General features: G+C 51.1%; 1 protein-coding gene and 1 pseudogene across 1 annotated transcript; both read left to right on the top strand.

Annotated features, from left to right (window-relative positions):
- Positions 1–14: 14 nt before the first annotated feature.
- Positions 15–4,406, top strand: LOC115547121 (myotubularin-related protein 4-like; annotated as a pseudogene).
- An 823-nt stretch (positions 4,407–5,229) lies between these two features.
- ca4a (carbonic anhydrase IV a) lies at positions 5,230–15,676 on the top strand. The gene is given in 10 exon segments (XM_030361088.1): positions 5,230–5,260; positions 11,226–11,261; positions 11,264–11,389; positions 11,813–11,852; positions 11,854–11,956; positions 12,809–12,901; positions 13,152–13,218; positions 13,754–13,917; positions 15,015–15,120; positions 15,123–15,676. Coding segments are annotated over 10 exon segments (837 nt in total). The 3' UTR covers positions 15,194–15,676.
- Positions 15,677–17,023: the final 1,347 nt, after the last annotated feature.

Below are 17,023 nucleotides of genomic sequence, written 5' to 3'. Positions count from 1 at the left end.
AGCGGCTGGCGCCCATGGAGGACTCCACCGAGACGCTCACCGACGACGTGGAGGTGGTGCCGTACGAGGTGGAGGCGCCGGAAACGAACCGCGAGGACGGCCAGGGCCCGGGACCTGGGCCGCATGCCCGCACCTCCCCACCCCCAGGGAGAAGGCCTATGACGATGAAGAGGAGGAGGAGGAGGAGGAGGTGGTGGTGGAGGTCGAGGGGAGGACGGAGCCGAGCGTCACCAAGGCGTCGGCGGGGCGCGGTGGTCGTGGCGACCCACGCCGGTGGACTCCGCCCACATGGCGGCCCAGCGCCTGATGTCCCGCAGCCCGTTGAGCGACCTGGCCCTGCTGGGCCCGCGCTGGGAGAGCGTCCAGGGCATGATGCAGTCCGCCCGCCGCAGCGCCAGCCACTCCGGCTTCTGCCGCGCCTACCAGCACCGCCGGCCCTCCGGCGCCGGCGCCGCCAAGACCCCCGCTCCCAGGCGCTGGCCGTGTCCGTGGCCGGGCCCCAGTGCTGCTGCCGCGAGGGGGGCCGCGCCGGGCCCCCCCGCCGCAGGCCGGCTGGCTGTCGGCCCTCAGCCACGCCGTGCCCGGCGGCCACACCCTGGCCGCCGCCGCCGCCGGCGTCTCGTCCTCCCTGGCGGCCCACCATCAACTCCTGCCGGCCGCCCACCCCTCTCTCCCCGTGGGGCCCCCCCCCACCGCGTCGCCGCCGCCGCCCCAGGCCTACCTGGACGACGACGGGCTGCCGGTCGCCATGGACGCGGTGCAGCAGCGGCTGCGGCAGATGGAGGCGTGCTACAAGCAGGAGGTGGAGCTGCTGCGGCAGCAGGTGCGCCGGCTGCAGATGAAGCTGGAGAGCAAGCAGTACGGCAGCCCCCCCTCGGAGCCCGACCTGGACTACGAGGACGACATCGTGAGTCCCCCCTCCCCCGCCCGGCCCCCCGCCGGCTCTGCAGCGCTGGCAAACTTCTGCTGTCCTGCTGTCTCTCTCTACTGTGTGTGTGTCTCTCTCTCTGTCTCCTTCTGCTGTCTCTCTCTCTGTCTCTCTCTTTGTCTCTCTCCCTCTGCTGTCTCTCTCTCTCTCTGTCTCTGTCTCTGTCTCTCTCTCTCTCTCTGTCTCTCTCTCTCTCTCTGTCTCCTTTTGTTTCACCTTGTTTCCATCTGCTGTCTCCTTGTTTCATCTGCCCTTCTCTCTCTCGCTCTCGCTCTCGCTCTCTGGATATGACATTGGTAAATGTTGATGCAAGTGAGTCGTCACCTTCCCATCTGTGCTGTTGTATGAATCTTCCTCTTTGATTAACCTGGCTAATTGCTCTCTCTGTCTCCTGTGTTCTCTCTCTCACTCTTTCTCTCTTCATCGGTCTCTCGGCCTCCCTCCCTCTTGATCTATCTCATCTCTAACGCTGACCACTTCTCCTTCTGTCTGTCTCCCTCTCTCTGTCTCCATGTCTCTCTCTCTCTGTCCCTCTCTCTGTCCCTCTGTCTGTCTCCCTGTCTCTCTCTCAGACCTGTCTGCGGGAGTCTGACAACAGTAACGAGGAGGACTCTCTGTCGTCCCAGAGCGAGGACCGTCTGTCTGAGGGCAGCTGGGACCGGGTGGACCAGAGGGACATGGAGGTGAGGGCCACTACCACCCCCACCCACTAACACCACTACCACCACCACCCCCACCCACTAACACCACTACACCACCACCCCCACCCAGTAACACTATCACCACTACCACCCACCACCACTACCACCCCCACCCCCACCCAGTAACACCACCCCACCCCCACCCAGTAACACCACTACCACCACCACCCCCACCCAGTAGCACCACTACCACCACCACACCCCCACCCAGTAGCACCACTACCACCACCACCACCCACCAGTAACACCACTACCACCACCACCCCCACCCAGTAACACCATCACCACTACCACCACCACCCCCACCCAGTAACACCACCACCACCCCCACCCAGTAACACCACTACCACCACCACCCCCACCCAGTAACACTATCACCACTAACGCCATCACCACTACCACCACCACCTCCACCCACGAACACCATCACCACTACCACCACCACCCCCACCCAGTAACACCATCACCACTACCACCACACCCACTAACACCATCACCACTAACACCATCACCACTACCACCTCCACCTCCACCCACTAACACCATCACCACTACCACCACCACCTCCACCCACTAACGCCATCACCACTACCACCACCACCTCCACCCACTAACACCATCACCACTACCACACCACCTCCACCCACTAACACCATCACCACTACCACCACCACCTCCACCCACTAACACCATCACCACCACCCCACCAACACTTCCACCACCACCCCCACCCACTAACACCACCACCCCCAGCCACTAACACCACCACCACTACCACCACCACCCCCACCCACTAACCCCACCACCACCACAAACTCTAGGTTAATAATTGTTTTAGCATATACAGCACGTGAACACTCCAAAAAGTAACAAATAACACTTCCTGCCGGGATTAATTTGTTTTTATTAGCGGAATGAGCGTTAAGCACGCTGAAAGCAATATCCCGAGTTTGAGATCTCAATCATGGGATATTGCCCGATATCCCGAGATAGCGAACCAATCAAATTGTGCCATCTTAGGCGGTTCATGTGTAGCATTTACTAATATCGGTTGGTCCCCATCCAGGTCCTTAGGGTAGTCTATTTACCTCTGACCTGGCTGATTGGTGCGAGACCACGTTCTATTGACTGATTCTGTCCTCAATACTTACTACACAAACTTTCATTGACGTCGCCAACCCTCTCATTAATGTGTGTGTGTGTGTGTGTGTGTGTGTGTGTGTGTGTGTGTGTGTGTGTGTGTGTGTGTGTGTGTGTGTGTGTGTGTGTGTGTGCGCGTGCGCGTGCGCAGGTAACTCGCTGGGTGCCGGATCACATGGCCTCTCACTGTTTCAACTGTGACTCTGAGTTCTGGATGGCCAAGAGACGACACCACTGCAGGTAGGCCCCGACGCCTGGGTCACATGACCGCAGGGTCACATGACCACAGAGTCAACCGGCCACATGACCAAAGGGTCAACCGGTCACATGACCGCAGGGTCACATGACCACAGGGTCAACCGGTCACATGATTCTGAGAGTATTAGAGGGACAAAATGATGGAGAAATGCATGCATTTATAGTGAAAATAGCTATTATATGTAGCTTAACAGATGGAAAAGGAGGGAAGTCAGACACAGCCACATTTATAGATACACACATGCATGAACCTGCATGCATAATTAATGCACCTTAATAGACAGTCATTCACATACACGCGTGCATACACATCAATAATGAATAATATACCTACGTACATGCATGCATGCATACACATACATATGTACAAGCATGCATTAATAATATACAGTTATAGACAGTCATTCACATACACAAATACACACACATCCATAATGAATGATATACCTACGTACATGCACACAGATATGTACAAGCATACGTTAACAATACACAGTTATAGACAGTCATTCACATACACAAGTGTTTATAGATTTATGCATCCATAATAATAGTGATCAATAATAAACAATAACCCCCCCCCCCCCCCCCGGCCCCGTAGGAACTGCGGCAACGTGTTCTGTAAGGACTGCTGCCACCTGAAGCTGCCCATCCCGGACCAGCAGCTGTACGACCCCGTGCTGGTGTGCTCCACCTGCCACGACCAGCTGCTGGAGTGCCGCCACCGCGACCTGCGCAGCCAGCAGCTCAAGAAGCCCATCGCCACCGCCTCCAGCTGAGCACCGGGACCCCGCCCCCAACCACACACGTCGTACACACCCACCACACACACCCGACCACGCCCCCGCCCGCCCGCCCGCGCAGAAGGGCGTGGCCTCGGGACCACCCAGCTCCTTCACTCTGAGCGATTTCCCCCCCCTCCCCCCTCACGCCATCTCCGACGGGGCGTTCCCGATTGCGTTCCCCGATCCCCGGGCCCGATCGATCGGCCCCCTGGTCCGACGGGAACGGTTGGTTTTTCGGGCCGCGTCGCCGCCGCCGCCGCCGCCACGCGTCGCCTTGGCGATGGCAGGCGGAGGGCGGAGAACGTGGGGTACCACGGGGGCGCGTCGGGGGGGGGGGGGGGGGAGAACGGACGTCGTTGTTGGGGAGGTGAGGGTGGCGGCGCTGACCTGAGCTCCCCCGTGAGGGAGAGGGAGAGGACTAAGGGGGGGACTCCCACCTGAGTCCGAGAGCGGGAGAAAGGACCTTGTTGATTTGCTGTAGTTTTTTCGGATCCTGACGAGGGAGGCAAACGGATTTGATTGCCTGAATATTTCAGCCCCGTGGTGGAGTAGCGTCCTGCTGCCCACCACAACCCCCCCCCCCCCCCCCCCCCCCCCCGCTCTTCCAGGAACCTCCACTACTCCCCCCCCCCCCCCACCCCCAAACCCTGCCCTAACCAGGGCCTAGTGTTTAGAGTGGGTCTCCCAAGACGGGTCCGAACACCGTGGACCTCTGCTACCAAACACAGACTAATGTCCCGTCCCCCCGTCCCTGACAGAGGCGTCTCACCCTTTAGCAGACAGTCTGTCGTCGTCGTCGTCGTACCCCCCCCTCCACCGTCTCCCTCCTGTCCCCAACCTGTCCAGAACTCTGAAGCCTTGAACTGCTCCACTGGAAGTGTTCAGCGAGAAAAGAAACAGAAATTGCTGCTACAGTATTTAAAGAAGAAAAAAAGAAGTCTAATTTTGTATTCTTATTTTGTGCACTACAAACTTTTAAGAATTTGAGGGGAAATTGAGACCAAACCCTAGCAAAAGGGAGAAATCTGCTGTTTATTTTCCCTTTTTTTCTTTTTTTCTTTTTGCTTTTATTCTTTTTTTTTTTTTTCCTTTGTGTTGGAGCTTGAATGTACTGTGGGTTGCGGAACTGGAAGAGTAAGTTTGTATATGTGCGTTTGGTGGTTCGTCTATGTGTTCATTGCTCTAATGCGCTTTATTCGGATAGTTATTATTACGTGTACGCACAGTCCCTGGGAAGGGGCGGAATCTGAATCGCCCCGCTTCTCTAAAGCCTTGTTGCAAAGGTTCAACCTTTGGAAGATTCCGGACAGGTGGAAAGTTTTGGGAAATGTCAATACCCTGAAATGTGAAAAGAAAAGACGAGTAGACGAGAGCCTTTTACGAATCGGAAGGAGGGTTGGTTTTTGGGAGTCGAACGATGAAGCAGACCTGGTTCGTGTTGTCTTCAGGTGGGATACTAAGTACCCAATCTTCTGCCCTAAGAATATCCTGATGCAGGCAACCAGTAAACAATCTCTGACTCCGTTAATCCCACACCATGAGATGGTCCCTGTAAACCTTTTATTGCGAAAAAGAAAACATCTGTGTTTGTTTGTTTGTATCCGATGGTGGTTTTGTGAACTCGATGGTGCCAACATATTGTTTTTGTTTGTTTTTGTTGTCGTTGTTTGTTTCTCTTCTGTTACAGACTTTTTTGCGTTTCCCCTCTCGCAGGCAGCAGGTTTCCTATTGGCCGTGTCTTGTATGTTGATATGGTACACATAGCTAGCTGCTTAACAAGGGGCTGACCGGCGGAGAGTCACGGGGGTCCGTTCGGTTAACACTGCTAACGACGGAGCGGTCGAGGGTGTCCGCGGCCTAACATATTTCGGGGTTTCCGGGAGGTGGAGCGAAGGTCATCGGAGAGGTACCCGGAGCTGTAATCTTTCTAGTTAATCTGAATTTGTAGTGGAGGTTACAACCTGTCACTTAATGAATAATTGTTGTAAAGAAATACACTGTAAGAGTTAAATCCCATGGGTGGAAATAAAGATTATATCATGAAGATGCCTCCGATCCATTTGTTTATTATTATATCTACTTAAATTTACATTTAGGGCATTTAGCAGACGCTTTTATCCAAAGCGACTTACAATAAGTAGCCTACATTTGTCATAAGAAGTGCATCAATATATCGCTGTCGGTACAGAAAGGATGTTCATAGAATCAAGTGCAAGTACCACAATCGCTAGGTCAATCAATTCCCCGTGTTACAGCCATGATAGCAGCTACTGCAGTTGCTACACAGTTAAGTACTACAATACAATACAATACAATACAATGCAATACAGTGTAGGCTACAATGCAACAAGACTTTAAATGCCTTGTTGCATCGTGTGCGACTTCATTAATTAATTGATATAGTTCCAGATGGATGAATTCATAGTTACATAGTTGGTCGTTTTTAGTGTTAAGCAGTAGTGTTAATTATGCTTACTCTGATGCCACATTATTTTTTGTGTAGCCCGGCTAATTTGGTTACCTTTAGTAGTAAAGTTTTCCACTATGGCCGCTAGATGGAGCCACTTCATTAAAATGTCCAAAAGCCACAAAACATCAATTAGCGCAGCAAATCAACCGAGAGCCGCATCATTTGTTGCAGAGCTAATCTACAGCCTACTTTAGGGTTAATAACTAATAACATTTTTGAAATGAAAAAAACATTACGCTGTTTGCGCTTAACAATATTTACATAATATGACACTGTACACGCACAACTAAACGCACACGCACACGCACACACTAAACGCAAACAAACACACACGCACACCAAAAAACTCTTCAACCAACAAAAGACAAAGCAGGGCACTCGTGTGGATTTGGTCTTAGATTGGGGAAAATGTAAGAGCCTTAGCCTGGGTCAAAGAATCCCTTCTTCTCGATAGGCTGTGTCATGCAAGAACTTTGTCTTACCTCCTTGATTAATAATTCAAACAAAGGGCGATGAAGTATTGCAACGGTGTTAAGGAAACCGTTTTTGTCAACACTCAATGAGTTTGTTTTTATAAAGCCTCCTGTTCTAAAAAACCCTGCGCGTGTACGAGCGGGCGTCCGTGCGTGTGCGCAGGCTCGTGAATGCGAAGAACTCCTTTGAATAACTAACATATTACAGCCCCACGACATCAATTGGACAACAGTTAAGATGCGGGTTATGAAAGGTAGGAGAGGTAGTGCTCAAAAAGATCCATTCATCTGCTACAATGTGATCCCTTTTGGATGTGTTTTACGCACCTTGCTGCCCACAGGTAAGGTTTGGATACCTGTGGCCGGGGCAGAGACAACGATACGCTCGAGGAGGTTTTATTTTATTGCCCTCATAATATCATTCTGTTCCCCTTTGCTTTAATTACCCTGGGAATCGCACGGGGAATAATCACGGGAAGGACGGGACAACGGTGCTATTAGTGAGATGTTATCAGTCCAGATATTTCGAGGTGCTGCCGGGATGGGGAGGGGCCATCGGAGCTTTCCTGTCGAGTATGGCGATGGATAAGTATAAGACCCCCTGGAAGAATGTGATCACATAGAAAAAAAATCATCATTCTGTTGCCCTCCTTCGCTCGAGACCCAGACGCTCCAACATGCAGCATCTCATTCTCCTCGCGTCGCTCTTTTCCCTCTCCACGGCTTCAAGTGGTGAGTCTTATTTCATTCACTTTTATTTTTTTTGGGAGTGAAATAATATTGTTTATCTAATTGCATTGTGTATAACATCAAAGGGAAGTAATGCGTGTATTTTTTTTGCTGAATTCAGAGCCGACGATGGTCCAATGGATCCATTCATTGGCCATTTTTTCGTTTATTATAAAACGTTCATTTTAATTTTTATAGTTGGCTTGAATGCTTTATATTCAGGAATGGACAGATAAATGAAATAATTATCCATTGACAATCTTGATCTTAAATCGGTTTGCGTTTGAGCCTTTAATAAGTGGGTTAATTGCACTTAAATTAGTATTTAACAGTCGTTACTTGTTTAAAACATGTGAATAATTAATTACAAATAAAACGAATTAGCATTTTTATATATACGTAACCTAACATGTGAATAGTTGTACATGTTTAACAACTGCGAATGGTGAATTCAAGTCATTCAGCTCAGTGCTTTACTATTAATCTTCATGCGTCACTGAACAAACGCATAATTTAAGCGTGAAGGTATGAGCGTGGCGCGTCTTCCGACTTTGTGCCAAAACGGCTCCACGGCGACCAAAACGCACACTTAATTCCCTGACACCTGCTCCGTGCACCGTCCCAACGTGCGCCTTGTCGTTCCTCCTGCGAGACGCGTCCTGCTGTCATATCCAAGCGGGCAAATACACGACAGCACATGCATAGCGACAGTCCAACGACGCGAGGGAAAAGGGCAGTTCGCGGTCTAGCTGTCCGATAGCCTCTGGTGTCGGCACGCAGCGCTCATGACTTATGAGCTCCGTGCCTTTCAAGCATGCACCTGTTCTCCAGTGGAGATCTGCTGTGGTCCTACCAGTGCGCTCCAAGAGACGCGCGGACACGCACAGCGCCAAAGCAATCTCGGAATGAAGCGTATCCTACATGCGTGTGTTTACCGCTCGAATATGCAATTTATTTGTGCGGGATTATTTTTTCGGGTAGAGACGAATAATTTCTCAAAAGCAATGCATCGGGAAATTGTTGAGCGCCAGATAGTCTGAACCGGCTGGGGTGTAAGAGAGTCCATGATGCCACTGCAGTTAAGTAGAGCGCAACAATAGGACGGCACGTGAGAAGAACACGCAGGTGCCATAGCGCGCGCGGGGCGTGAAGCGTTCTTTGGACGAGAGCGGTTCCAGTAGCCTACTAATGAAACACTTCACTCTTCAGGCCTACTCATTGGGACATTTCTATAGTTGTTATTGGATCAATCTTCAAATCATACGAACACTCGTAAACGTGATGAAGTTATGAATTAAATGATGGCGACCCTTGTGTCTTTTAAATATCCTCCCATGGCAAGAGTTTATTCTGCGCAAAATCAAATTTATAATTTAAAAGCCAACATAATTGCCCATTATAATTGTGACAGAAAAATACCCTAGCCTCGATAAAAAAGTGTCTTTGGAGATCTTTGGAATTCGTGCGAGGGTTTTTAGTTCAGTTCGACGAGTAGGCACGCGACGTGATTACTTATCTCCATTTCCTTTATTTGCTACTCAGAGTAGGCCTATCCAATTCTTGCGCCACTTAAAATGTTTCATCCCCCAAGGGGGTCTCGTTCTGGACCATTAAAGCCTTTGTTCACGTCCGCTCACACCGCGCGGAACATCAAGGGAACGCTCCTATTGGCCAGAGGGAACAACAACCCGTTATCACACATATTATGTCCTATTGGATGCGATTTGTTAAGAAAATCCTCCAGAATTGTCAACAGCCCAAAGAGAAGAATTACAACTCAAAGTCATTGTGGTTGAAATAATTGACACTCGTATAGGACTGAGCGCCACAGCTTTGGGATTTAGTAGGCACCTGCAGGGGAAACTGGTGGCTATCAAAGTAAAAGTATTCCCTCTAAGGGTTCGCTATAAGGCTGCATGCCTTTTGATGCTGGCTTTGATTAGGGCTGTTACATAATCAGCCCTGTGCCGCAGCAGTGGAAGTGTGTTAACGGGGGTACTTTGCCTCCTCTCCTATCCAGAGTGTGACCCTCTTACAGGAAGCTTTGTTTTTGCGCAATTTGGTCTGACGAATAGACTAAATATTTTATAAGATTAACTTCTTTATAAGATGAATGTTACTTATAAAAAATAAAACAAAACTGCTCTGTAAATTATTTGATCAGAAGAAGATTGCACCATTGCCAAAAATATGATGTTTATGCAACATCTTTTGCTCAAGAAACACACGCAAACAATGAGCCCCTCCAACATTTCTAGCGGGAGAACACACACGCATACAGCAACAAACACGTGACTCTCACACTTTTTTCAATGGAATATTTTTTCCTCATAACTAATTTATCTGCGAGATGGCTGAAGATATTTGTCTCGAAGTATAAGGGCGAAGCTTGCAACGCCATTGTGAAATATTAATAAATCCAGTGACCAAACGTGCGATGGTGACCTTGCTGATGCCAGAGATGGTTGCTTGTTTATCGGATGGAAAGCTAAATAAAAAACACACACATTTTAACTCAAAGTTTCCTCTGCGGTCAAACAATAGGGAAGACAATTTGTGTGTTTCAGAGCTATTCTATGACCGGGGAGGGCTGTTGATTTGATCTAATACGGAGACAATCAAGTGTTTGGCCATTGAATAATAATCCGCCCATTGATAAAACGTTGTCTTAGACAAATACAAATATTTCAAAAAAAGCAGTCTGGCCCCTGTGCCAGGCTGTATGCTGGAGTCCAAGACTCTCGCCGGAGCTCCTGAAATAGACAAGAGCTTGTTGATGTAGAGTTAACAATGTGGCCGTGTAGCGATAAGTACCACAGATAGGGTGGTGAATAGAATGGATTGTGTGTGTGCGTGTGTGTGTGTGTATGTGTGTGTTTGTGTGTGTGTGCGCCTATATGCGTGTGCGTGCGTGTGTGTGTGTGTGTCTGCGTGCGTTTGTGTGTTTGTGTGCGTGCGTGCGTGTGTGTATGTGTGTGTCTGCGTGCGTGTGTGTGTTTTGTGTGTCTGCGCCTGTGTGTGTGTGTGTGTGTGTGTGTGTCTGTGCGCGTGCGTGCGGTGTGTGTGCATGTGTCAGTCAGAGTCCACGCGCCCGTCTGCCCGTGTGCTTTGCCCCTGACTATATGATCCTTTGTTGAGCTCTAACCCCCTTCAGAAATGTCGTTTGATCACATTCCCAGATTGGTGCTACCCCTCCCAGTTCTCCTGCACTCATCAATGCAAAAGTGAGTTCAGGTTTTGTCTGTGTGTGTGTGTGTGTGTGTGTGTGGTGTGTGTGTGTGTAACAATCACATTTAGAGTCCATCAATGAAAAGCTTTATAAATAACTGTACTAAGTCATTACAATTATGATCGTCGCATTTCTATGAAATATATCGACACTGTGTGTGTGTTTATCTGTGTCTGTGTCTGTCTGTGTGTGTGTCTGTCTGTGCGCGCGTGCGCGTCTGTGTGCGTCTGTGTCTGTCTTTGTGTGTGCGTCTGTGTCTGTCTGCCTTTGTGCGTGTTTGTCTGTCTGCATGTGGCTCTGTGTCTGTCTTTGTGTCTGTCTGTTTACTGATCTTTCTCTCTGTCTTTCTGTGTGTGTGTGTGTGTGTGTGTGTGTGTGTGTGTGTGTGTGTGTGTGTGTGTGTGTGTGTGTGTCTGTGTGTGTTGTGTGTGTGTGTGTGTGTGTGTGTGTGTGTGTGTGTGTGTGCACGTGTGTGTGTGTGCACGTGTGTGTGTGTGTGTGTGTGTGTGCAGCACCAGAGTCCTGGAGCCAGGCCAACAGTGGTTGCGGGGGGAGGCCCAGTCCCCTATCAACGTGGTGACGAGGAAGGCCCTGGTGGACGAACGCCTCGGACCCTTCACCTTCCACAACTACCAGCAGACCTTCCACAGCACCATCAAGAACAACGGCCACTCCGGTACCCCAACACACTCTCACAGGAAGGAGGGCTGGGGTGTGTGTGTGTGTGTGTGTGTGTGTGCGTGTGTGTGTGTGTGTGTGTGTGTGTGTGAACAACGGACATTCAGGTACTCACACAGGAAGGGGGGTGTGTGTGTGTGGTGTGTGTGTGTGTTGTGTGTGTGTGTGTGTGTGGTGTGTGTGTGTGTGTGTGTGTGTGTGTGTGTGCGTGCGCGCGGAGACCCTAACCCCACCTGCTCCTGTATCTCAACAAAATAATTTGAGTGTCTTTGATAAAAGATCATCCGACTTAAGAGTAGCCATGTCACAGTATAATCGTAGAAAAAAGAACCCAGAGATCCATAACTGTCCTGTTACTGTTGTCCCGGCCCAGTCTGCGGCCGTGCCTTGAAGAGATGGTGTTGTGTGTGTGTGTCTCCAGTGCAGGTGTCTGTGAACCACCTGGCCACGGTCCAGGGGGGAACTGGTCACGGGCTACAAGGCCGTGCAGTTCCACCTGCACTGGGGCAAGGACGGAGGCCCGGGCTCAGAGCACACCATCGACGGAGAGCAGTACCCCATGGAGGTGGGTGCGCCATGTTCCCTCTCCCGGGGCCCTCGCTGGGGCTCTGACCATGCAGGCAGTACCCCTCATAGCGGCCTGGGAATCCTTGTTCTGTCCATAAAATAAGCCCAAAAAGCATAATTGATGTTAAAGAAAAATCTATGTAATACATTTAATGGAGTCATTTAGTAAAGGCTTTCGTCTTGCGTGATTGTCATTGAAGGATTTTAGGCATCAAACTCTCAGACATCGGGGATCAAAGTAGGAGGGTAATCGGTAAGGGTGTAATAAGTAGCTCTGTGTGTGGCAACAGAGATATGATGAACTTGTATTAATCGTTGTATGATGGGGCTCAAAGGTGTCTTTTCTGTTGGGAAATCAGGGATGGTTCAGTTTTTGTGGCCTCATTAGCATTGTTGGGACGATTATTGACTGACGCATTAGGTGATTTATAGCGGGGTAATCGCATTATTATTGTTAGTGGATGACTTGACAAAGCAGGGATATAGGTCGTAAACATGACTTTACAGAAACAAAATATTACGGGTTGGATGTTATATTAGGGGGTATTAGAATATGAATAGATTAAAAGTATATTAGGGAGTCGGATCAGCCCAGGAGATATGGTTCAGTTTTTGTGGCCTCGACTTGTAACCGGTAGGTTGCTAGTTCGATCCCCGGCTCCCCCAGAGAGTAGGAGTGTCTCTAGTCTAGAGCAAGACACCTCACCCTCGCTTCTGAAGCGACTCACAACCATTCATACACACATTCACACACCTCTGGAGTTGCTTTTGTATGAAAGCTTCTGCTAAACGCCCTGAATATAATGTCAATGTAATGTCAATTTTAATGTAAATGTAATTGTCTCCTCAGCTCCACATCGTCCACATGAAGAAGGAGTACACTGATCTGTCCGCGGCACTGAAGGACCCCAACGGAGTGGCCGTGCTCGGATTCTTTTACGAGGTGAGGTCTACCGCACGCACACCCATGAACACACAAGCATGAACGCAGGCACGCAAACACGCACGCAACAACAGTGCAACAACGAAATGACGGGATTTGTAAAAAATATATAAATAAATTGTGTGTGTGTCACATACACACACACACACGCACGCACATACCCAAGCAATAACTTTTAAGCAGTAAAATAATTAAGCAGTAAAAAAAAGGTGCGGCAACTAATGCAACGTGCCATGTGTGGTTTCCCCAGGAGTCGAGAAGTGCCAACAAGAAGTATGACAACATCATCAACGCCGTGCAGAAGATCACAGCACCAAGTAGGTGGTCTCTGATTGGTTGTGTTATTAGAGGTGCCGGCGGTGTCGTCACCCGCTCGAACCATAGTGAGCAGGAGACTTGGGGTGGGTCGTGGGTGGACTCAGAAAGGGAGTATCTGATTGAGGTTTGAGGAAGGACTGGTTCGGTCCGGCTCCAACGAGCTGAAGTGCAAACACAGGAAAACACGGAACTGGGAATTTGAGTTCTTATTGGTGGCTCTAAATGACAATGTGTTTCTGTGTTTTTACATAGAACAGCGGCATTTTCATTACAAAAATTCGACTGAAACAATTGAGCTAGTTTCATTTTCATTCCAGTGGTAGTTGACCATGTGTCTTTAACGAAGATGACTTTCAAAGGGTAGTTCCTCAAAGTGTCTTGTGTTTACGTGTGTGTGTTTGTGTGTGTGGTGCGTTTGTGCTTGCATGTGTGTGTGTTTGTGGGGTGTGTGTGTACATGTGGGTACGTGCCTGCGTGTGTGTTTGTTTGTGCGTTTGTTTGTGTGTTTGTGTGTGTGTTTGTGCCGTGTATCAGATAGCAACACCAGCCTGGCCTCCATCAGCCTGGACCAGCTGATCCCGGCCAGGCAGAACCTGACCACCTACTACCGCTATAAGGGCTCCTTGACCACCCCAGGCTGCACCGAGTCGGTCGTCTGGACCCTGTTTGAACACACCATCCCCCTCAGCAAGGAGCAGGTAGGACCCCCCCCGCCACAACCCAGCACTCTTCCAGGACTCTTCTCCTCCTCTGTTTCCTGTTTTTAAAACTCTCAAGCATTGGACCACAGACCTCCTTGAATGTAGAATGTAATGTAAGATGTTCCCCAGGTGAAATAGGATAGACCGTAGAACGTTAGAGTGGGATTTTGTGATTTGATTAGCAAGTGCAGGACAACTTAAGGGTTAGTCAATGTTGTTCTTGGTAAGTAGAACACGTATGCCATCTCGCCTGAAACCCAATAACAAAACAACACATTAAAGTTCATGCTGCGCCGATGGACCTGAGATTGAAGTCGTCAAGGAAAGCGGCTCCGTAGGAGAGAGTGAGATGCTCTATGGGACACACGGGCCCCCAACACGAGGGCGCGTCGCCCGCGATGTTAGCACGACCGGCGCGCTGAGTCACCGAACTGCTCGGACTCCCTGTCAGCTTTAGCTCGATTTATTATCCCATTAACCTCGGGACAGCCAATAGTGTAGTGTGTTACACCACCTCCTCCCTCCCCCCGCCCCGCCCGACGTCAAAAGGTACTGAGTTCATCCCCAAAGTCGGCAGCCTACTGTACGCCTCCTTGAGACAAGACACCCACCCCTCCCTGCTAACACCCTCCCTGCCCCTTAATGTTAACGTGGTAAATATTAAATGGACAGCATTTATGCAGCACTTTTCCAACCAGTGGCCCCTAAAAGCGCTTTACAACATTGCCTTCACTTTTACCCATTCATGCACACATTGACACAGCCGACGGCGCTGTCGTCCGCGCAGGGCGACAGCCAGCTCGTCAGGAGCGGTCCAGGTGAGGTGTCTGGCTCAGGGTCACCTCCACACTCTCGGGGAGGCGCCCGGGATCGAACCAGCAACCTTTCCACTTACCGGCCAACCCCGCTCCACCCTCCTTGAGCCACACGCCGCCCCCCAAATCCCCCGATAATCCCATGTACCTCGACGTACCTCTCACCTAAATCACTCAAAGTAGGACCCGATACAGCTCCGGCGCGTCTCTTGAGGGTCATGAAGGTGCTGAGATGCGGCTCTGTGTCCCCCCCCCCCCCCCCCCCCCCCCCCTATCCAGCTCCAGGTCTTCTCCAAGCTCCGCTTCCCCAACGGGGAGCCCATGGTGGGGAACTTCCGGCCCCTGCAGCCGCTCAACGGTCGGATGGTGTACCGGTCGGACGCCGGCGCCTGCTGGCCAGCGCCCTCCTGCTGATGGCCTCCGTCAGCGTGACCCTGGGTCTGTCCCAGCGCCGCTGACGGAGGAGGAAGCCCCCCGAGTCAGGTGCCCCCCCCAACGACCGCAGACATCCATCCACACACCTCCGCCCGGGGCTCTCGGCCTTCCGGTCCGTTTTTTTCTCCGTACTTTGTGGGGGCTTCCGTGTCGGGACGATGGTCACGCTAAAATGACCGTCCGTCAGTCACGTGATCAGCCTCATGGGAAAAGCAAGTTTTTGTTGTGTGTGTGTGTGTGTGTGTCACATGCGTGTCGCAGTGCAGTGCACCTGCCGTTTTATTTGCAGCATTTTTGAATGTGCCATATAGCCGTCGATGTAACTTGTTAATATGTACTAACCCCCAAAGATACAACCCAATCCAGACTCGCCTATAACGTCACGAGCACCCACCTCCCCCTCTCCCAGCGACCACGGTCAGTCCACACTACAACCACTCTGTTTACGGTCATACAACCTCTAGACCCCATGCCCCCCCCCCCCCCCCCCCCCACACCACACACACACACACCACAACACACACACACCACAACACACACACACACACACACACAACACACACACACACACACACGCACGCCCCCTCCAACATGCGATCCACGTGTTCACCGATCATGTCAACATAACCGGCCTCCTGACCTCCGCTCACCGGTCCGCGCCCTCTCTCTCAGCCCCCCCCGTCCACACCCTCACCCACCCTCGCTCCCCCTCCCCTCCTCGAAATAGTCCTGGACAGCCCCCCCCCCCCCCCCCCCCCCCCACCCTTTTAACTCAGTGTCCCATGCGGCAGCCTGGCAAGCAGAGAGCGACATGTAAGTGTATCACGGTTGACGTGTGTGTGTGCGTGCGCTTATGTTGTGTGCGTGTGTGCGTTTACGTTGTATGTGTGTGTGTACGTGTGTGTGTGAGTGTGTAGGTGGAGGAGGGGGGGGGGGGGGGGGGGGGGGGGGTAGGAGGTCTATTAATAGTACATCTGAGTGATAAATAAGCCTCCTTTTATTATTATTTTCCACCCCCCCCCCCCCCCCCCCACGGCCTGCGGTCGAATAAGTCAGCGGGTTCGGTGGGGCCGGGGGTCCGAGAACAGGCTGAGCCGTGGTCAGGTGTCGGACCCCCCCCCCCCCGCTCATTGTTGTGGCGCCCATGTAGACACACCCCCAAACCCTCAGCCACACGCACATTCAAAGACTGTGTGTGTGGGTAAGCGTTTGTGCGTGTGCGTGAGTGTGTGTGTCTGTGCAGCCTGGAGTGCATGTGTGCACGTGACAGTGTGCGTACGAAAGCATGTGTGTGTGCCCGTGCGACCTTGAGAGTGTGTGTGCACGTGAGCGTGTGTGTTTGCCAGTGCCAGCCTGAGAGTGCTTTGTGTGCGTCTGTTTGTGCGGAGAGCTATGATGGACAGCGCCTGCTGTTCTGAGACCTGTGTCACACACACACACACACACCACACACACACACACACACACACACACACACACACACCACACACACACACACACACACACACACACACACACAGACACACACCACACACCTTACCCAACGAGGAGACAGCTGGTGATTGGCTGACAAGAGGTTGAGGGTGAGGACGACGATGCCACACAGTGTCCCACTCGGACCAAAACATTCTGACCTAACACTAACCCTTACCCTTACCCTTGCCCTTACCCTTACCCTTACCCTTACCATCACTCTGCATGCTAGAATATGAACGCCGGTGATTCAACACGTTTATGTTTGTATATACTCCCAGTGGGAGTATATGCTTGGCAGTATGGTTGTTCTTTGAGTCTGGGTTGTGGCCGGGTCCAGCACGGTCCTAGGTTGAACGGCCACAGGGTTCAACACCACT

This window comes from Gadus morhua, chromosome 7 (assembly GCF_902167405.1).
Source record: "Gadus morhua chromosome 7, gadMor3.0, whole genome shotgun sequence".
Classification (NCBI taxonomy): domain Eukaryota; kingdom Metazoa; phylum Chordata; class Actinopteri; order Gadiformes; family Gadidae; genus Gadus; species Gadus morhua.
This window is presented reverse-complemented; position numbering and strand designations above follow the sequence as displayed.